We start from the raw sequence: 22,416 nt of genomic DNA, 5'->3' as shown, positions 1-22,416 counted from the left end.
GGGCTTACTTCTGACTCTGTGTTCAGGAAATCACATTGGGCAGGGCTTGATAACGGTATGCAGTGCTGGATATCAAACCCAGATTAGCTGCATGCAACACAAGACCTCATCCACTGTAAACTTTTTTAAAGTTTGAAACAAATTTAAAAAGATTTTTTAATGTTGCGACAGAACTTATTTCATTAAATTGAAAAAAAATTCTGTTACCGAGAAGTAACACTATAAGTAAGCACTCTAGATTTAGTCAATTATTTATATTTGAATTTCTCCTGCAATCCAACTCTATATACAAAGGGCTCTTGTGTAAACATAACTTACCAACACAGTTTCTTCCAGAGGCATCTGGTTCATAGCCACTGTTGCAATTACATCGGTAACTACCACGTAAGTTTTCGCAAATTCCATTGGCACATATATCAGGATCCAAAGCACACTCATTGATATCTGCATTGGACGTTGAAAGTTTAATGTTCAGACTTTTTGCTGCTTGTTGATACATGCAGAGCTAATAAATAACATTTGAGGTATAAAATGATTTGCAAACCCACAATTTTCCTGCCTTTCAGAAAGAAATGGAAAGGGAAATGAAAATAAGGAGAATGAGAAAACGGAGAGACACACTTCACTGGTTAGTCAAAAGAAAAATGTAGAGAACTGGCAGAGATTCAAAGAATTAATACAAGTAACATGCATCTACTTATGATAAAATTAATAAAGAAATTTATAGGCTACTGGCTCAAAATCCGAAGAAAAGTTCAACTTGATAGGTATAATGGCCATCTAATTAAATGATTTATTACAGCTGCCTATATAATTTTATGGTCCCCAAAGGTATGGGATATTTCAACTTTACTATCATTTTTTTCAAAGTCAATTAAGTAATATGATACTTAATAAGTACTTTCATTTTTGATAAGCTGAAATTAATGGAAAGGACAGTTCAAATATGGATACTTGAGAACAGAGTGCTGTAGGAGTCATGAATATGGATACTCTTTGTGCACCCTTGGGCAGGGGAATGGGAAGAATTATGTGCTTACGAATGTAGCCAGTGGTTCCAATAGGGATTTGGCTTTACTGGGGAGGCCATATTGAAAACAAAGAGTGAAATCGAGTGAGTGAGATCATCTGTTATTTGTTCTTCTCCCCCAGACTTATTTTCCGTCACATGATGCCCTCCAGTTCCATTCACATTACAGAACACATTACCAAACAGTGAGGAAAGATGGGGGGAAAGAACAGAGTGGAAGAGATGTAGGGGTAGTGGGGGAGGGTCATGGACATTTTGGTTGTGGTGGATGGAGAAATTCTGAATGTCAATAACATAAAATTGACACTCATCTAATTTGCTTAAGCTATGAAACAGACAAACAGAAAAGGCTAAAACACAAATTGAGGTCACTATGCTCAAATTTAGATTGCTAACTATTATCTAGAATTTGGGAGATCTTAAGCACTTTTGAAAGGCCAGCCTTCACACTTCAGTTTTGGAAGAAACATCCTTGCAAAGATTTTTCTCCTTTTATTCTGGCTGCTGGTATTCATTGCCAGTACTTCTATAACCTGTCTAAAGACTTTGCGAACGTGAAAAGTAGAGCATAAAGTGAAAAGTAATGCCATTCTACCATTTTGTTAAATGAGGAAAAACTGAGAGGTGCAAGCAGAGACCTTATGTTCAGTTCCTCGCGCTGCCTGCCACCCTCCTCAACTCTGAGCATTCTGTGTCACTGGGCTTGGCCCTCACAGCATAATACAAACATTTTAAAATTAAATAACTAAAATGATATCTAAGTGAACAAAAAAAGTGATTGTCAGAAACCAAAGAGATAGCTCAAAGAGCGGGAGAGGCCTAGGGCTCTCGTGGGTGCTGCCGGCTCTCAGGGCTGCTGGACCTGACTGCACCAGAGCACTTTGCCAGCCCCGAGCCATACCCGAGGATTGCTAGCCCCGAGCACTAAACATTAAAATTAGAAATGCCGTTCGCTCTATATGCTGTTCGCTCTATATTCAGCTCCAACATGGAAGTTTGTTTGTCTTTTTGCAATAGAAAATAAATATTTGGGGCTGGAGTGATAGCACAGCGGGTAGGGCATTTGCCTTGCACGTGGCTAACCCGGGTTCGATTCCCAGCATCCCATATGGTCTCCTGAGCACCGCCAGGGGTAATTCCTGAGTATAGAACCAGGAGTAACCCCTGTGCATTTCCAGGTGTGACTCTTCCCCCCAAAAAAAGGAAAAGAAAAATTTAAAAATTCTTTAGATAGGTAACATTCTGCTGCATTTTAGTGCTTCTGGACAGAAATATATTCATTTATTTTAGAGCAATATAAGAAAAACTTGATCCATATTTTAATTATGTCAGCAGCATTATTCAAAAATTTTTGTTTTAAACAGGCTTACTGCTCACTCTTTTTCTTTAGCCAACATAACAACTCTAGTTTTACCTTAAGCAGTGGTCACTGTCACTGTCACTGTCATCCCATTGCTCATTGATTTGTTCGAGCAGGCACCAGTAACGTCTCTCATTGAGAGACTTATGTGAGCAGTGATCTCCAAAAAAATCGGGGATATAGTTTGTATAGTGACATTTTCAAAAAGGCATATTTACAAGCAAATATCCATCCACTATGAAAAATGTGCCCTCTGTACACAACTTATCCTAGAGCTTATAGCCATTGGTTTAGGAGATAATAAAACATATTAATAAATTTATATAATTAATATAAATTAGTCATAATGTTATAATAAAATAAAAAAGTTGTACGACTAGAATAATATTATCAGGCATTGAAATTGCTAGTATTACCTCTTCCATCCACAGTGATACCCACTCCACTGCTACAAAGACCATGGAATTCAGCTATGTGAACAAAAAAAAGAAAGATTAAAATTCTGAACTATATTTATTCTACACACAAGTGATATAATTTCAAAACTAAGGAAGCACTATTTGTATTGATTTTCAAATTTAAAAACATACATTTCCTAAAATATTATTTTAAGAATGTCAAAATCAGTTAAGTATAAGAATATAAATTAAAAAATCATTGTTGATTATCAACCTAAATACTGTTACTATGAATAACATATTATTTTTACATATGAAAAACTGTAAGTATCCCAATGGCATTATAGAGCTTACCTTTGGACTTTCATCCCTCTCAAAATAAATGACAACATTTGTAAGAGTAAGAACATCTACCAGGTGTCTACAATTGTTATAGAATTTTACATCTAATAATTTCTCTAATCTTCCAAATACACTAGAAACTTTCACTTCTTCTCTTCTGCAGTAAAGAAAATTGGGGCAGAAATTTAGTGACTTTCCCAGGAAAGAGAGGACCAAGTTTTGGTTTTCCATATTCTATCATGTAAGTTTCACGTTCTGGTCCCATTTAATTGATCTTTCATATTCTTTTATGTTGTTTGGCTGCACTTATTCTAGCAGTCTCAAGATAAAATTATGGTTTTCCAATTTGCAATAATGGTAGTATAGAATTCAATTTTATGATCAAGTTAATTTCTTGGAAGTAAAACTAACCATAGTTTACTTTCCTTTTGGTGTTTTTAATTGTTCTTCTCTCCCTGAATATTCCAGGTTACTCTTCTATTAGGAGAAGATGAAAGCATTTATTTTCGTATACATTTACCATCACTGAGGAAAACTGATTATCTCTTCTTTACCAATAAGCAAAAAAGAAAACTCATTTTAATTTTCTTGTAATTTTAGAAAGCTTGGGCATCTGGTTGCCTACCATTTGCATTTCTGTTCTATAAAATTCTGTTCATATTATGCTTCTTTTGAGAGGGTATCAACTTTCCTTATTGATTAATGTAAGATCGCAATAAATACAGGCAAATATTTTTCCAATTTACATGTATTTGTAAGTCTGGTGTCTCCTCTGAAAGTCCGTTACATTTCAAAATTTAAAGATTTTATATGTTGTGATAAAATTATTTTTGCAAAGTTTAATGTAGGAAACCTAGCATCCTATTCTCTCTGTTACATATCAACAATTTCTAATTAGCTTAATATATTTTCAGTGATGCAAATACTGTCTTAAATCATTTACTGCTTGACAATAAATAATACCATTTATTAGTTAATGTTTCTAGATTATTTTACTAATTTTTTATTTAGTCTTTTCAGTTTATGTATTTCTTTCATAACATACACGATTCATTTCAGTACTCTTTAGGACAAGATTTTCTTTATTAACTATTCTTAAAAATCACTCATTCTCAGTAATTCCCCAGAAGAACTCAACAATTTTGCTAAGATGAAGCCATCCATTTAAAATATGTAGGGGAATTACAAGACATTTTCTTTTCTGGAATTATTTTTTTCTATTTTCCACCAGGGAATTTCTTATTTAATTTTTTCAAAACCAAAACAAATGTGTCCTGTTAAGTGAAGCCTTTCCTAGTTTTCTCAGATGACTAACTGCTCCTTACTTTTTGAATAATTGTCTGCTTAAGTCTATTTTGTAGTATTAATCACACTAAACCGTAATTTCTATGTTTACCTACCTATATTCGCAACCCTTCTGCAACTGTCTCAACGTTAAAGAAATGAAGAAATTGTGTTTGTTTTTGCAATCTGCACTGTACTTATATACATTTACTAAAAATCTAGTCAAAATACAAATAAACAAGAATCAAATATATTGACCTGTGGTCTAGAATATTTTTTGTAGCTTGAGGCCCAAGACCATCTTGTATTAAGACAAAAAAATAAAATCAGTATCTCGTAAATTTATTATAACCTTGAAAGTGATAATTAAATTTGGTGTTGCTTATCTTCTCAATGACACCACAGATCAAGAATTAGGAGGATAATGAATTCAGGTATAAATTCTGTTGCAACAATTAGAACTGATTCAACAAAAAAATCTATTCACTAAATGTTCTCCCTGCCTAGAAATCATAAATAAATAAAAACTAACTCCTTATCCGATGGCTCACATACATACTTACAGATTTAGATTTATTTTCTTCCGTTGAAAATAGTCACAAAATACTGCAAAGCCAGTGCATTTTTGAGCCAAATATTGTTGACATTACTAGGTTCTTTATTAAGTGAGGAGGAGTCAAATGTCAGGAGGGTACCTGAGTTTTTAGCAGGGCACGGTTGGCAGGGCTCTCCAAAGCCATAGTCTGGGTTGGCACAGCAACATTCAGACTTGGTCACAGCACCAGGGAAAGGTCGTACACACACTCCTTTCTTGATTCCCCCATAGCATGTGCTGCGCATGTGAGTATCTAAGGAGATGGAAGAACAAGCTATGAGCCAAAGACAAAGATTTCAAAACTTATAGTTTCTGAGCAGCCTTGGAGATCTCGGCCCCTCGATGTTGCAGCCGCGCGACATCTAATAGCCTAGTTCTTCCTCTTGGAGAACCTGACAAGCTACCGAGAGCCTATTGCCTGCACAGAAAAGCCTGGCAACCTCCCTATGGCATATTCATATCACCATTACAGTAAAAGACATACACATACCTCTTGGAGAGACCGGCAAGCTACCGAGAGTATCCTACCCACACGGCAGAGCCTGCAAGCTACCCAGGGCATATTCGATATGCCAAAAACAGTAACGATAGGTCTCATTCCCCTGACTCTGAAAGAGCCTCCAATCGTTGGGAAAGATGAGTAAAGGAGGCTGCTAAAATCTCAGGGCTGAGTGTAATAGAAACGTTACTGGTGCCCGCTCAAGTAAATTGACGAACAATGGGATGACAATTATAGTTTCTTTTAATCCAAGTAGCCAATAGATTGACAGTTTTGAGAAGGCATCTGTTACTTTCCTTATTTTCACTTTACTAGGTAAGAGTGTTGGAAAGGCAATGAGTGTTGGCTGAGTGAGTGAGAGAATGACGCTTTATGAACAACTCATTTTCCTTCTCCACAAAGTTTCTGGTTCTGCACAAGCACCCATTACCCTGCTACTTCACAGGCCTCTCATTGAAGAAGGAATATTGCTACAGTTCTAAACACTCAGAGCACTAATCACCTGCTATCCTGTGCCCTAACAATGCATGATGATGACTCCTATTTTAGGAGTTCTCTTGAACAATAAAGAGCAGTAAGCTAACTATCTTGAGAGGACACTGCTTGGTCACAAGATTTCTTACTCTGACTTTCTGAGCTCAGAAGTTCTCTCTTTCAACCTCCAGTTTTTAAAAAATATTTTTAATTGAATCATCACAATTACACAGTTACAAGGTTGTTCATAATTGGGTTTCAGTTATATAATGCTCCAACACCCATCCCTTCACCAGTTTACATTTCCCATTACCAATATCCCCAGTTTCCCTCCTGCTCCCCCACCTGCCTCTGTAGCAGGCACCTCTCTCTCTCTCAATCTCTCTCTTTTTCTCACTATCTCTCCCCACTCTCTCTTTCCTTTTGTGTATTATGGGTTGCAATACAGAAATTAAAATCCCTTTAGTCCCTTTACCTTCTTTCAGCACTCAGTTCTTGTCCAGAGTGATCATTTCTAACTATTATTGTCATACTGGTTCCTTTTCTATCCTAACTGTCCTTCACCCTACACATTCTTGTGGACAGCTTCCAACCATTGACCAGTCCTCCTGACCCCCATTTTTCCTTGCCTTGGGTGTTAGTTTTATACTATTTTTTAATACACCACAAATGAGTGCAGTTGGTATATACCTGTCCCTCTCCTTCTGACTCATTTCATTCAGCATGATACTCTCCATGTCAATCCATTTATAAGGAAATTTCAAGTCTTCATTTATCTTAACAGCTCTGTAGTATTTCATTGTGTAGATCTACCATGGTTTCTTTATCCAGTCATATTCATCCTCCGGTTTCTGCTGAGACTGTTTTAATCTCAGACATTCAACAAACCTAACTGTAAAATTAATCACTACTACAATGTGTCTTAGTGTTATGCTGATTGTGCCACTTTCTGTGCAGACATTAGCTAATAGGATATCCACATCACCAACTCCGTAAGTGATGATCATGGTACACATTTATACATAAGGAAGGTGACGTTTGGGGGCATCACTTAAGTCCTGAAAGTCCAGGTTTATCCATGGTCTGTCTTGGACTTAACATTCAAGTGTGACCTTCTAGACTTTGCTTCTTCTACTATGTTATGTTGTTCCCAATGTGTATCCTGCTTCATACTCTCACTCTAAATTCTCATAAAATATACTTAAATTTTTTGATATAAAATGATAAACTATAAGTTCAATCATAAAGACTGGAGAATCTGACATGACAATTTCACCCAAAAGATGACCCATGTTATAAACATCTGCAATTGTTTGCAAGTTGTAGGGAATACTTTCATCTATTCAGTAAGCAAAGTGAGGAACCTAATAATTTTCTGTGATATGATGTTCTTTCTCATAAAAACAAGAAGTTTGGCTACACTGAAAAATGAGATGTATTCATGGTCACGTGGCAGAGTGCCATCAGATGCACACCCAACCAAGTGGTGGGGACTCGGAGTCCATTCTGCTTGGGTTATGGCCGAATGTAGCAGAGCCAAATCTAACTTACACACAGGCATATGATTCAATGCAAGGATGAGTTTTCATGGATTAAACATACTCTGTGATTTCTAGTAGGATTTCTGTGGATACTTAGGCTCTCACCAATGACTTTAGAAAGTATTATAGAAGAATCCAATCCTTTCTGTTTTCCTGTATGGACTGAAAGCCACACACAAGTTTCAGAAGTTTATAAAAATCTAATGATGCTTCGTGGAAGAATGTGATGCAATGCACACTCATTTGTGATAGGTAAATGGTGCTTCTGAGAGTACCCATCAACCAGGGCGTTAAAAGGAAACCCGAATGACTTCGCTCTGGGGGTTAGGGTATGAGCTGTCCTAGGTTCTGATTCCTAAGGGATAATCTTGCCTATGCTACTTTACATGTATTTCCTTCATGAGATGTAGATAGAGTTTATATCATTGTTTCTCAAAGTGGCAGCCCTGTCTCTTTGGTTTTTGAGAACGCTCGGGGGAAGTGGGGTTGGGAAGTAGTAGCCTGAGGTGTAAGTAAGCACTTTCTGTTTGTTCATCAAATGAAGGTAATTTTCTAGGGGGCTGTGAGTAATTTTTATTTTTAAATTCCTCAAAAGGGGCAGTAGGCCAAATAAGTTTGGAAAGCTCTGCTTCATATGACGGATGAGAGTGTTTCTTTGTTAAGCACAAGGCACAGTGTCTAAAACACACAGGAAATATTCAACAAAGGAGGCCCCTAATTTTTCTCTTTTATCTTTAATGAGAAAGTAAACTTATTCCTGTTCAAAGACCCCAAAATGGAACCCCAGTTCAGACACTATTCTTCAAATGTAAATACACCTCTGTTCACCTGTGTGACAAGGGCACAATATGGGGCACACTGGCAGGAAGCATCATATGAACTCACTGACATGGAAACTATCTTTTCTATGTGGCATTGCATTTAGCCAAGTCTTTCCTTTTTTTAAAACATGAGATTTTAAAATTTACTACATATTCATTTTTTTACCTTTTGGGGTAATACCAGAGATCAAACCCAGGAGGCAACATCAAACAAAGACTGCATTCTGATGCTGAGCCACCGCCCTGTCCCCAAACATATTTAATAAAGGATTTTCTCAGTAACTATCAGATTTTCTATACCACTGGAAAAGTATGTGTGGATACAAAATGTTAATTTTATTTCATTTTTCTTTCACAACTATCAATTTTCTTATTATTTAACTTGGCAGTTCTAAGATTATGACTTAGATATGATGCATTATTTTAATTTAATAAACTTAAGAACCGTGTCACTAATGTATCAAGAATGGTTTCTGCAACCAGCCACTGGTCAAATATTTGCACTGACAAATAGGATATTAACTTATTTAAACTGATGAAGAAAGCAGGCATAGAGATGTAATAATGCCCACGGCCACAGAGCTTGTTAATGGCAGAAACTTAATAAAGAAGAAAGTAAAATAAATTAACCGACAGAAATATCACTTTTATCATGTTCTTAAGCTAATGTAACAATGTTGAAAGTATATTTAAGCTAAAATCTCAGGTGTTAAAACCCCCACGATGCAGAATGACGTTCTGAGCCCCCCCATCCTGAAGGAAGAAGATATGGAAAATCAATTACTTGGTGTTTAAACCCACCCAACATCCAGAACGTGAGGAATTTATGAGAGTGGCAGTTGAGAACTTTTCGAAGAGTCCTTTTGAGCAAGAGTAAGTTTATGAGTTTGGGATGTGGGTAAGACAAAGAGCTCTGCAGAGAGTAACTGAGAAGTAATCACCCAGGGTCTCAAGAAGATGTGAATGGCCTTAATCACAGTGCCAGAGCAAAGGGGGCAGGCTTCCTACTGTCCTTGTGCCCATGGCTTGGGACAAAACACCTCCCTGGACTGAAAAAAGGGCAAGTTAAAACGAAACAAAACGAAACAAAAACCTTAGGGCCATCCTAAGCCACCTGCAAAGTGGTCTAATGTGCACTGCCAAAAGTCCAGAAGTTGGGCCAGAGTGATTGCTGAGAGAAAAGTGCAGTGGCAACACCTCTGGAAAGGGCAACTGAATGCTTCTGAGGGGCCCAGGAACTAGCCCGTGAGGAAGAAGTGGGCTACAAGGAAGTCCAGTTATGGAGCAGCTCAGCGCTGCCTCAGGAAGTGATACCCGCCTCGCTCCGCTCCCACCTGGTCACTTCTTCCCACACTGGGTCCTGACGGAGTCCAAGAACTTTCTTGCTCATGAAGGTCTGAGCTTGGGCAAGAAGATTTTATTTTATTCTATTTATTTATTTTTGCAGGTTTTAAACATATTTATTATTTTTTGGGGGAAGTTAACATGTGAATAGGAAATGGGAAAATGAAGCAAAGAACAGTTATACGCAATTACACGCAGTTATGTCTGACATGTCCTTCTAGGTCCTGTTTACCTACACAACTAAACATCCATTATGTTATTAATGGATGTTTATATATCATGCTTCTTCACATACCATGAATATTTACCATTTCAAAGTCCCAAAGTTATAGAGTATTTGGTAGACAAAAATACACAACACTAACTGGAAGGAAAAATTTTAATCCAGTTTTTCTTGGCAATGAAAATTTCTTAAAAGACAAAAATGGCAGCAAGGCCTCTAGATAAAGATATTGGCATAGTTACAATTAAAATACTGCATTCCCTATAATGTTTAAGTGAAAACGAGATAAAGTAACCCAGTAACAAAGTATAAGCTTCTAAGAGAATTTCCATTCATTCTAGTAAAATGTTAGTAAGGAAGCCTAGTGCTGATGAAGTACCGACACTGTGTTCCTGCACGCAGCCAGAGACACATCAAACCAACCAGCAACATCCAATGTGACCAGAACAGCCCCTTCCCCTGCAAGTCACTCTCCCCTGCGCTGCCAACCGCAGAAACAAGACTTGATGTTTTATTACTCAGAGGTGGTTTAACAAGGTCATGTCCCAGAAGCTCCCTTTCTATCAGTTACAACAGATCATATATATACAAATTGGCTTAATTCACTAAGTTCTACTTTTTATCATACATTGTCACCTCAGGACATCTAAAAGCTTAGATGCTGCAAAGTAATCAATGAACTTTGTCCACAATAAACACAGGTATACAAAAGTACACATCTAGACCTACAGTTATAACCTAGACTGTCTTCTAGCTGAGCTACTATCAGAGCCCTTCCCTTCACCCTTCCTCTCTTTCTTCACCATTTCAGTGGCCAAGTATAGGACACATCTTACTCCGAGAGGTGAATTAATAGACTTCCAGAAGACAGTCCTTCCAAAAAACTAAAAATAATATAGGAATTGTTTACTAATATTACTTTTTAAAATATACTATATTAGGACTTATAGCCATGTTAACTAAAATGCATATGTAAAACAAAAGATAATCTGAACGTGCCTATAAGACTCATGGGTACAGAACCCTTCCCTGCAAACCCCTCCCCAACAGTCAGCATTCCCTTCATCAGTTCCTTTCCCAGATACAACCATTCCTACAAATTCTTTTTTAAAAAGGTTCTTTTCTTTCTACTTTTAATGTTGTACTTTCAAACATCTATGATTAAATGTTTTAAACAAGGATTTGTTTTGTCCTTTGTCCACTACAATCTGAGTGCCTTCTACATAAAAACTTTATAACCTAGGATTCTTTTTTTAAGATTTTTTTTTGGGGGGGAGGGGTTTGGGCCACACCCAGCTGTGCTCAGGGCTTCCTCTAGGCAAGAAGATTTTAATTTAAAATCAAGTTCTACATTTTAAATATTATATGATGACAAACTTTTACATCTCTAGATTCAGGTGGTTTCATAACGCTCATAATGTTTTGTTATCTGAAAATAGTATTGTTACAAGGTGGCCTGAGTTTTCCTCCTTATTTGTTCTGAAACTTCACCCACTGAATATATTTAAAGATACGTTTTCAGAAGACAAAGGGAGACCAAAATAATTGGTTTGTTTTTATATCCTGCCTATGAGGTCATTCAAGCTTCTTCAATGTACTTATATTAATAAGTTTATTTTATGAAGTTAAGAGAAACATCACATCCCAGTATGTATGGAAACAAAATACTAAAAAGAAGTAAACACTGAAGTGTTAAGTATAGCAATAATTAATAATAATTTGTTCATAATTTCAACAATCAGTGGATCTCAAAGGGATCGGAGGCATAAGCCATGAAGGAAATACATCTAGTATGGTATGGAAAGAGTGATACACTGCAGAACAAACGGTGATTTTCTTTTAAAAATGTCTAAGTGACTGTAATTATGAAAAATTGGACAGGGCTTCTCACAATTTATGATGCTTTTCTATATGTGGACAACAGGATGTAAATTTTCTTTTCTTTTTTTTTTTTGGTTTGGACTAGATTATTCCTAACAAATAATCATAAGTTGGATGCTTCAAAGGAAACTATAATTTCTTCCTCCAAAAATGACTTTCCACTTACTGTAGGTCTTGAAAGAATCATTTAGATAAATGATTAAGTAAAGGAAAAAAAACGGCAACTAAGAATATTAAAACAACTTAAATATTTTAGTTCTTTAAGCAGGAAGGAGTTACATTCTGCGAGTTGCTGCATTTCAAATAGCCCTGAATGAAGTGCTGACAATCTTGTAAGCTGAAATAAATCCATGAGTGAACAGGGTGGATGAACTTAAGTGGACAGATTATTTCCATCTGCTGTTGCTTGTCTTCATTTTCCCTTTGGGATCCAAATGTTTTGGTTCCCACAGGTAGGAGTCAAGTATTAGCAACTATGTCTAAGAAAAAAATTCTTTTCTCTCAAATATAATTTTAAAAGCAATGAGGTTGTCTGCCTTTTATGGTATAACATGGAAAACAGAGTAAATGAATTTCCCAACAAACTGCCACTTCACCACAGGGGACAGGGCATTTTGGAGAGAAATGGCACGACATGCATTTTTACAATACATTCACTCGAGATTGCTCCTCAGAACATGCTGGATGGGGAATATGCCAACGGCTATCTTGTTTTGTCTGTTTCTTTAAAGATTATGTCTAGTAATGCTGATATAGCTCCATGGGACTAATTTGACAAAAGCATCCAAAAGGAATTTTGAAAGGATTATATATATATACACATATATCCGCTATCATATGTTCTTTCTACCATTAGGAAGGCAGTGATGAGGTACAACTATCTGAAAATGTCCATAATTTTTGATGAAAATCCAAGTTCTGCAGTATGTTATTGACATTTTGAACATTGCTTGGGTAAAACTAAAAGTTTGTGTAAATGTGAAAATCTCATCTTATTTGTTATTAATTTAAGAGTCTCTGTTAATTATATTTAGAAGTTTTAGCTGTTTAGCATTTTCAATGATGTTGATCTAGGACAATATTTTTGTATTCTTCAGCAGTTTTCATTTGCATGTCCTCAGAGACCTTTGAAGGGAATAGCTGGGCTACCTGCCATTTCAAAAATCCACTTTATTGGGATTTAATTCGTATACCATATAACGCGCCATTTAAAGTGTACAATTTAGGGCTCACAGATGTGGTTGAGTGGTAGAGGGCCTGTCCTGTAGATGTGGGGATGAGTTCAATCCCTGGCACCACCTTACACGATGATTATGATTCCAGCTGGATTTTGTTCGTAATCCTCACGAGACACAATCAAATACACAATTTCTGGTGCAGCGCACAAGTATGTGGGACACACCAACTGAGGTATGTGATCCCTGGCAAGCATTGTGATCAAGTATGATCTCAGGTCATCACAACAACAATGAAATGAGAGAAATGGCACGACATGCATTTTTACAATACATTCACCCGAGATTGCTCCTCAGAACATGCTGGATGGGGAATATGCCAACGGCATATTCATATGTGAGAAAAAATACACAAGTGCCATAGTACCATTTTTTTGTTTGTTTGTTTGGGGGCCATGTCTGGCAATGCTCAGCACTTACTCCTGGCTCTGCAATCAGGATCACTGCTGGCAGGGCTTGCAAGGCAAGTATACTACTGCTGTACTGCTGTACTATCACTCCACCCCACCCCCAGAAATAGTTCTTTTAAAAATCATTTTTTAAAATGTATTGAATCATGGAGAAAGATACAAAGTTACAAAGTTATTCATAACGAAGTCTCTGTCATACCATGTTCAAGCACCCATCCCTTTACCATTCCCTCCGCCAATGTCCCCAGTTTCCCTCAGGCTCCCCAGTTTGCCTCTATGGCAGACAAGTTTAATTATTTTATTTTAAGGCACTGTGGTTTGCAGTAGCATTACTGAAAGGGTAATGACATCGCTTTACCACCTTTTAGCATCCAGTTTCTTGTCCAGAATGATGACTTTCCAGTATCATTGTCATTGTGGTCCCTTCTCCGACCTGTACACCCTTGCCTCATTGTGGCAAGCTTCCTACTAAGGACCAGTCCTCCTGTTTTTTTTTTTTTTTTTTTTTTTTGCTTTTTGGGTCACACCCAGCGATGCTCAGGGGTTACTCCTGGCTTTGCACTCAGGAATTACTCCTGGCGGTGCTTGGGGGACCATATGGGATGCCGGGGATCGAACCCGGGTCGGCCGCGTGCAAGGCAAACGCCCTACCCGCTGTGCTATCGCTCCGGCCCCAGTCCTCCTGTTTTTTATTTCTATTGTCTTTTAAAAGTATACAACTCAACCATTTTTTTTTAGCATTTTAACAGATATACACTATCACTACTGCTGACTTTAGAACATTTCATCATTTCAAAAATGCCACTTTAGCCTTACCTCATTTTAAAACTCCTGTTATCTTTGAGCAAACACTAATACGCTTTATCTCTACAGACTTGCCTATTAGGAATATTTAATATGAATGGAACTATAAAAATGTGTTTTCTGTGAGTAGCTTCTTTCACGTAGTCACTCAGTATACTGTTTTCCTAAATGTCAGTACTAGAATCCTCTTTGTGGTTGTGTATTATTAATTGTAGAGATAAATCTGTCTCTTTTCAAAAATATGATTGGGAACAGAGATCACTGTAGAATGGCTTACTTACCTACACATACACGTCCATCCACACCCACAGCTAGGCCTGGGGGACAGTCACAGCGGAAAGAGCCTTCGTTGTTGATGCAGTGACCGTTCATGCAGATGCCTGGGGTCTGGCACTCGTCAACATCTGCCCAGAAGGAAGCAGAAGGCAAGGCAGGATTGGGGATGGCTGACTTTATTACAGTCTGTCTGCTGCTATCACTCTAGCGATCACCATTTTGCTTTTAATTTTATAATTTGCAGAAGAATGCACGGATATGGAAACAAATCTTGTATTTAAATGCAATCTTTCAAACATTCTAGAATATCTGAAAGTTGCCTAACTTTACTCATTAGGAAAAGAGTCTCATAAACAAACTGTTTGTTATTTATTTGGCATCCCTGTTTAATGGGAAATATTTAGTTCAAAATAAGTGAAACAAGTTCTTAAAATTAAAACCAAGAAAGCTTTTGGAATTTTACTTTCATATGCAAAATTTTCAGCTAAGTGCTGCTTTGATATTAATTTGATATGTCCACAATAACAAAATAACTTGGTATTTATTTTCTAATTTTTAATCTGCTGGAATTTATCAAATGTAACCCAATATTAAATGGTCATTCAAAAGGATAAGACACTCTTAAAATACAGGCAGCCAAATTACCAATATTTTAAGGTTTACAGATTAAATTTGCAATAAAATACTGATATAAATAATTTCAAGAAAGCATAAACTGGTGAAAGCTAGGTCATCGTTACAGGTGTACACAACACTTTTAATAAATGCTGAATTAAAGTTACATGCTATGAAATAATTCCATATACTAAAACATAACTCTTACCTGAAGTTACCTAAGTACATATAGGTCAGCTAAATATGAGATGATACCTCACTCACAAAAATTGAATCACCATAGTTATTATATTCCTACTTTATCCCGCACTTCTTTTTCTTGCAAGGTAGCGAAGCTATCTCTTCCAAAAACAGGAAGATAAGCTTTGATTTTCTGTCTCTAAAATGTTGTTGAAATCACAGGAATCAGTTATGAGTTATCCTTGGTATTGAAATAAGTTTGTGCCATTGAAAAAAGAAACAGTTCACAGAATTACTGTGTCTAAGAGGAGAAAACTGGAAAATAATTTGCTTCTAAGTGGGAACTGCAAAGTTTGTTATATCTTTACTGAATTACAATTGAGTACAGCCATAAAACAGTTTTATTTATATTCTCAATTCTCAGAGCCTACCATGAACATTTTAAAGTTATCAGTAGATAGTAGATCCTGGGTTTTAAGTATCTTCATAAACAGAACAACTAATAGAGCACTAAGCCTATTATTTCTTTGGTAAATAAATGTAAGACTCTTTACGGTAAAGATAAGCTCACAAGTGATCTATATACTAGATTTATAGAAAAAATGTACAAACCAATGATAAAGGATAGTTTGAAAATTTAGTTTCTGAAACCCTCCCTAAATGCAAACACTTCATACATTTTTGTAGCTTTAAACAAGGGAGGAAACAGATTCTACATGATTTATTCTACTAAGACCTCTCTGTCATCCCCTTCATTTTTCTTCCACTATCCTCACTATTATTGGGGGGAGGACTCTTCCACGAGGGCACGGGACACTCCCAGAGATATTTGGCCAACTCCATGAGAGAGGCCTGGAATGTGTTGCTTTCCTGTGGAGCTGGGAATATTAAGGGTCATCCTGGTAGTGATTGCACAATTCTTTTTTTTTTTCCATAAAGAAGTTATTTCTCCCTAAAGCACAATGTCCCTCCCCCCCCCCCCGCCCCCAGGAAGTTGTAGACACTTGCTTTAGTTGAATTAGCAAAAGAAATCAGAGATAAAATCCACATGAAGAGACTAGCAATTCTTGCAGGATTCACAAGCTGATTCAATAGACTCTCAAATGAACAGGATACCTTAAATCAGGTTTACTTTCTTTTCTGAAAGCCATACATACCAGTACAGTAACGCCCATTTGGAGCCAAGACAAATCCCGGTTTGCAGATGCACTTGAAACTGCCATCTTCATTAATGCACATCCCATTCAAACACATGTTGGTTGTAGTACATTCATCGTGATCTACGGTAGGGGAGTGAGTTACACGGTAGGCCTCAGGGACCCTGATTTCTGTCTGTTCACAATGGCCAGTCAAATTCCACTACACAAATGAACAAATAAACTATGTGCATATGGATTACCCACCCACTCCCTGAGGAATAGGAATGTCAACTGAGCAAATGCAAATAGTGCGAAGATTGTGAAGGGCCTTTAATGTAACACACCTAAAGGAAAATAATGAAATAACCTTTGTGCTGATTTGCTACTTCATTCTGAATACTGATACAAGTAATCTGATTTCGGGGGTGTTTCTTTGGTAAGAGAAAAGGAGAAAAAAGCACCATGCAAGTGAAATGATTTTGATTTTCACCAATGGGTGAAATTTCACTTGTGACTGTATGAACAGAGGATTTTTGTTGAGTCTTAGTATCTAACTACATGACATCATGGTTTGACATAATAAGGACCACAAATCTAGAGATGTGGTTGTCACATATGAGAATCATTTTTTATAGTTCAGCTTCAGGAACAAGAAAGAGGAGCGGGGAGGTATTTCTCGTTTGTCAGTGTGGCAATCTGAGCATGCAAAATGCATAGCTTTTCTTTTTTTTAATAAGAAATAATTGCTACTTTAAACATGCTACACAGAAAATTTTTAGAAGTAATAAATTAGTCATTGTTGTAAATTTGAAAAAAATTCTGTCCCTTCCCTTTAAATCTTATGTTTCAGGTTTTGTATTTTACTTAAATCATCTGAAGAACTCTCACATGTTGTGTATGTATGTGAGCTTTCCTGGAAATAGCATGCATGATTCTAAATAAAAATGCATATCCTTTAAAAAAATCTTTTGCAAGGGAGCAGGCAATTTCCATACCAACACAGTTTTTTCCATCTGTAGTTAGTTCAAAGCCAGCATTGCAAATGCACTGGAAACTTCCATCTGTGTTCACGCATCGACCATTTTTACAAAGAACTCCATTCTGGATGCACTCATCAATATCTGAGAAAATTAATAATGGCCAAAATATTATCATTTTACAATGCTACAGATAAAACAATAAGTCAAAAATGTAATTTAAAATTTCAAATATATATACATACATATATACACATACTCTAGTCATACTGTTTCTTTAACAAATATTTCTCTTACCTCATTTTTCACAAGTAGGTGGATATGAGCAATCTTGCCGCCCTGACTTAAGAGGAAAAAAAGCCTAATAGAGATAGATTGCAAGGATTCTTAAGAGAGGGTGGGTAGTGCAGCTGCTTTTGACATAGTAATGGAGATCTTAAAAGTCAGAGCAAGCCTGAGAAGGGCTAAAAATCAGTACAGAATTTAAGAAACCCTAGGAACAATATAATGAACATTTCTGGAGAAAGCTCATCCAAGTAACTACTCATGGATAAATAGGAAGGAAAATGAGTACAATGAAAGTCATTTGCTAAGGACTTCTGAGATGAGTCACTAGTGGGGTAGCGCATTTGAACTGCAGTGGTGAATAGAGCAATGAAACGGAATAGCAATGTTTGGTTTTAAGACTGTGTGAGGTTCAAAAAGAACAGTAGCTGAAAACAGCTATAAATCTTAAGTTCCATCAGTCAAAGAGCTGGACTCCTGGAAGGAGGAAGCTGGGACCTAGGCAAGGAAGACCAACTGAACTTTTGTGAAACCAGATACCACACTGCCAGGGTGAGAGATGCAAACAGTGTTTCATGTTTTAAGTATGGCTTAGGAGGGTAGCTAAAATGAATTTGTAACAATGTAAGAGCAGTTATTTTCATTCTATGTCTTATTTTAATACATTTACTTTTAACTTCAACAGCTTGGCTCATTGTATTTCATGAAACATTTTCATATGTGAAAGCAAAATGCCTTACCAATGCAGGCTTGCTTGGTAGGAGTCCTCTGGAATCCAGCATGACATTTACAATAATAGGATCCAGGTGTGTTAACACAATCTCCATTAGTGCAGGGATTTGATGTGCATTCATCAACATCTGTGAGCAGCAAAAGAAACCATTAGAGACTTCACTCCATTTCTAAAATGTCTGTTTAAAGTACATTTAGGCATCCCAAATTTGAGAGAAGGCCAGCAACGTAATAGTCTAAATAGCAGATTATTTATAAATGAATGAAAATCCCTCTCTACAAATAGAGGTCCATCTGGATTTATGAAAATATTGCCTATTGAAGAGTGCATGGGAAGTTGCTTTAATCAAAAATGTCTCTCAGTTTGAATAATGAACAGTGGTTCAAATCACAGATTGCATAAAGACACTATCATGAGTTATATTAGTCTATACCAATTATCATATAATAATCCGCACAAATTAACAGCCTCTCTAGGGCTTAATACAGTGTTAGGAGATCAGAGAAAGAGTTTTGAAGATATATATTAATGTTTTATTATGAAATTTCTGTACTTTTTTTACTAAACTCAATGAATATAACTTGCACTGAGACTTAGATAATATTTTGAAGTAGAAAACAGAGTGGGGGTAGAAATAGAACTAAACTAAGCTTACTGGGATGAATGTTGGAATATTGTAGGACTGAAACCCAGTCATGAACAGCTTTGTAACTGTGCATCTCTGGATGACTCAATAAAAAAAATTTTTTTAAAAAGCAGTAAACCTAAAACAATAAACCTAAATTTATTGTTTTAGGTTTAAAAACAATAAACCTAAATTTATTGTTTTTAGTGGTGTCAGGTTTCTTTAGGATCTTAAAACTGGCACAGATATTTTTGTATAAAGTCAAATTTAATGCAAATGCTGTCTGGATACTAAATGTGAAAAAAGACACTGCTTTTCATTCAAGTTCTCTCCTTAGGCTTAAGTGCAAACCCTTCAAAGATTTCAGAGATTATGTGATCAGATGAAATATGGACCATTTTGGACTCATCCAATTTTAGAGAATTTGAAAAATTATGTATGTGTTCCAGAGTTACAATAAGTTTCATCTTTACCTAGTAAATATTATTTTGAGTGCTGGCAAATTTAAAACACAGCTGGGGCTAGAGAAATAGTAGAGCCTGTAGGCTCTTGCCTTGAATGTAGCTGAGCTCTGTGCAATTTCTGGCACTGCACAGGGTCCCGGGAACCCCACCAAGAGTGACCCTTGAGTACCGAGTCAGGAATAAGCCCCGAGCACTGTCAGGTATGCTCCCCCAAAATTCAAAAAGCAAAAAACAAAAAACCTGGCTGGCCAGGGAGAAGATGATGACTTGCATCTCACAACTACCTAGAAGGCACTGACACACATTTTCAGCTGAATTGGAGAGCACAACAATAAGATCTGTTCACTGGTTTACCACTTAATAAACAGATTACTTCTTTCACAGATGTCCTTAAAAGAAAAACTGCACTCTGTCAGAGGCACCAACCTCACATATATAAACACTCAGACTGAAAGCAATTAAGCCCTCTTTAGGAAGAGGGGGGCTGGAATCTCACAGCAAATTAAAAAAAAAAAAACTGGCAACAAAGAATAACAGGATTAGATGCTTTTTCAATTCATCCCAAAATGCCCTTGGCCCATTAAGACTCACTTACTTACATTTAAACTTGGGGTTGATAACATCAATTCTACCAAGCCAAAGGAGTGAAGCGAAATGAAAGAAGAGAATAGAGCGTTAGGCAGCATCTAAAGTATGATTCATGGACTTTCCAGCATGAAAGATCACCTTCACAGTCTGCAGGGCTGTGGCTCCCTTGATTTCACAGCATGGAGTAATGTTGAAGTGAAGCCATTAAAAACGTTGTTGCCTCTGGAGAGCAGTCTCACAGACCATGTGCCCCAGCCCCCTGCCTGCAGGGCACCTCCCTGGGAAGCAGCAGGATTCTTCAGAGCACTGCCCGCCCCCTGAGAATTGCTCCCCAGGCCCCTCAAGTCTGTGGCAGCTCTGCCAGTTATACTGCCACTAGATTTGTTTCTGCTTCCACAGCCCTTGGGGGATGGACCTCCAAAGCATCTAGTAGACCAAGATGGTAAAGTAGTTTACTTATTCTTTTTCTTTTTCGAGTGAAAACAATCACCAAAAATACTAATCGGTGGCTTTCCAACTCAGGTCTTTAAACCCACATTGGTATTTTGTTCATTCGTTTCTGGGTTGTTTTCCGGAGCTACTGCAAGATTTTAAGTTTTTTAGGCGAATCACAGGGAATACTGTCATGTTCTGAGACACATATTCTGGGACTTGTGTAGTACCTCCAAGAGACAAGCTTTGCTTTCCCATTTTTTTTCTTTGAAGTAACAGATTTTATTTAGAGGTTTCTGAGGGAAGGAGGAAGGGATAAGTGGGAGGGAGAATAGTAAGAATAACGCGCTCAAGGGAGAACACAGGCTTCTCCAAGGGTGGAGGAAGCCCCTACACACATCCTAGCACTGGACACAAAAGTATGAGAGTACACATCTCAAGGGGGGAGATGCGGGCAACACATGTGCTCGGGCATCACATGTGCTCGGCCACGTGGGCACAAGCAGCACATGGGCTCAGGCAGCAAATGCGCTTTGCTTTCCCTTTTTGTAGGAGAGCATTTTCATCTTCTCTCATCTTTATATACTAAGTATTTTTAAGTGAATCATTTTAAAGTGCAGTTCACAGGATTTTAAACTTCTAAACTTCTAAAATAAATGAAGTAATTGAGGAATGCGTGGATTATCAAGGTGGTCAGATACCACTGGGATAAGCAATACTGACCCTGAAATGTACATAATTTAAAAATATGTTGGAGTCCCACTGCCTCCCAACCAGTGCTCACGAGGCACTGGGACTCCTGCAGAAAATGCTTGACAATCTGTCCAATGTGAGAGCCTGAGGATGCAGCACTGATTGGGTTTTACCGAGCCTTTGCCAAGGATCACCTGGCTGGGTCATGCTGGAGGTGTTGGGGGAAGGGGGAGTATAAGGGCAGCTCTAGAGTTGTGCTAGTGATGCTCTGGGGAACATGTGATGCTGGGAATCAAGTTGGAGTAGGCCACATGTGTGAGGCATGTACCTTAACCCCTGCATTCTCTCTCTCTCTCTCTAGACCTTAGAAAATATTTTCAAAATTGGTTAGCATTCTATGATTATTGATGAGCCAGCAGAAATAGAAATTATACTTCTCTTTGTTTCAAGATAGACTGACTTAATTAAAAAACCATTACTACCAACAGAGAGAGTCTCTTGCCCACGCACCTGGCTGTCTTCCCCTGGGCCCCTCGGAGGGATGGGCTCCAGCTTCCCTCCCCGCCCCGAGCAGCGCAACTGAGGCCGAAGACCTCCAGAGCCTAGCCACAGCCATGCTCAAGGCCCCTCTCCACACGTTCGGACAACCTCATGCATGAAGGTACCGGCAGAGGAACCCAGATCTATGGGACTCGGGTCTGAGACCTCTAAGCCTGCTCGGATCGGGACTGGGCCTCTTCCGCTTAGATTTCCCATTTTCCAGTAGCTAGGTGGTCACACCCAGGGACTGCCCCCGGCACTGTGTAATCCCACCAATGGCCCACATCCAGAGACTTAAAACCAAGCTCCCGGAAGGAAGTGCGCAGCTGCTTTGCAGCCGCACGACATCTTATATCCTGGTTCTCCCTCTGGGAGAACCTAGCTAGATACCTAGAGCTTCCTGCCCACATGGGAGAGTCTTACAAACTCCCCATGGTGTTTTCATATGCCCAAGCCAGTAACAATGCTGGGTCTCATTCCCCTGACCCAGAAAGAGCCCCCTATGTGGCATCCTTGGGAAGGACAAGTAAAGAGAGACTTCTAAAATCTCAGGGCTAGGTCAAATGGAGAGGTTACTGAGACTGCTCAAGACATTCCACGATCAACAGGATGATGATGATGATGATGA

The 22,416-nt window shown here is 37.8% G+C and overlaps 1 protein-coding gene across 1 annotated transcript in view; it reads right to left on the bottom strand.

Annotated features, from left to right (window-relative positions):
* The window catches only part of FBN2 (fibrillin 2), a 276,352-nt gene that overhangs the window by 103,993 nt on the left and 149,943 nt on the right, over positions 1 to 22,416 (bottom strand). Inside the window, exons 12-18 of the mRNA XM_004609828.2 lie at positions 18,454 to 18,573; positions 17,447 to 17,572; positions 16,470 to 16,592; positions 14,523 to 14,645; positions 5,110 to 5,262; positions 2,807 to 2,860; positions 319 to 444 (exon numbers count right to left, since the gene is read on the bottom strand). Coding sequence (XP_004609885.2) covers positions 319 to 444; positions 2,807 to 2,860; positions 5,110 to 5,262; positions 14,523 to 14,645; positions 16,470 to 16,592; positions 17,447 to 17,572; positions 18,454 to 18,573 — 825 coding nt within the window. The remainder of the gene's footprint in view (positions 1 to 318; positions 445 to 2,806; positions 2,861 to 5,109; positions 5,263 to 14,522; positions 14,646 to 16,469; positions 16,593 to 17,446; positions 17,573 to 18,453; positions 18,574 to 22,416) is intronic.

Source organism: Sorex araneus, chromosome 6, assembly GCF_027595985.1.
Source record: "Sorex araneus isolate mSorAra2 chromosome 6, mSorAra2.pri, whole genome shotgun sequence".
In the NCBI taxonomy this organism is placed as follows: Eukaryota; Metazoa; Chordata; class Mammalia; order Eulipotyphla; family Soricidae; genus Sorex; species Sorex araneus.
Note: the sequence above shows the minus strand (reverse complement) of the source record. Positions and strands in the feature narration are given on the sequence as shown.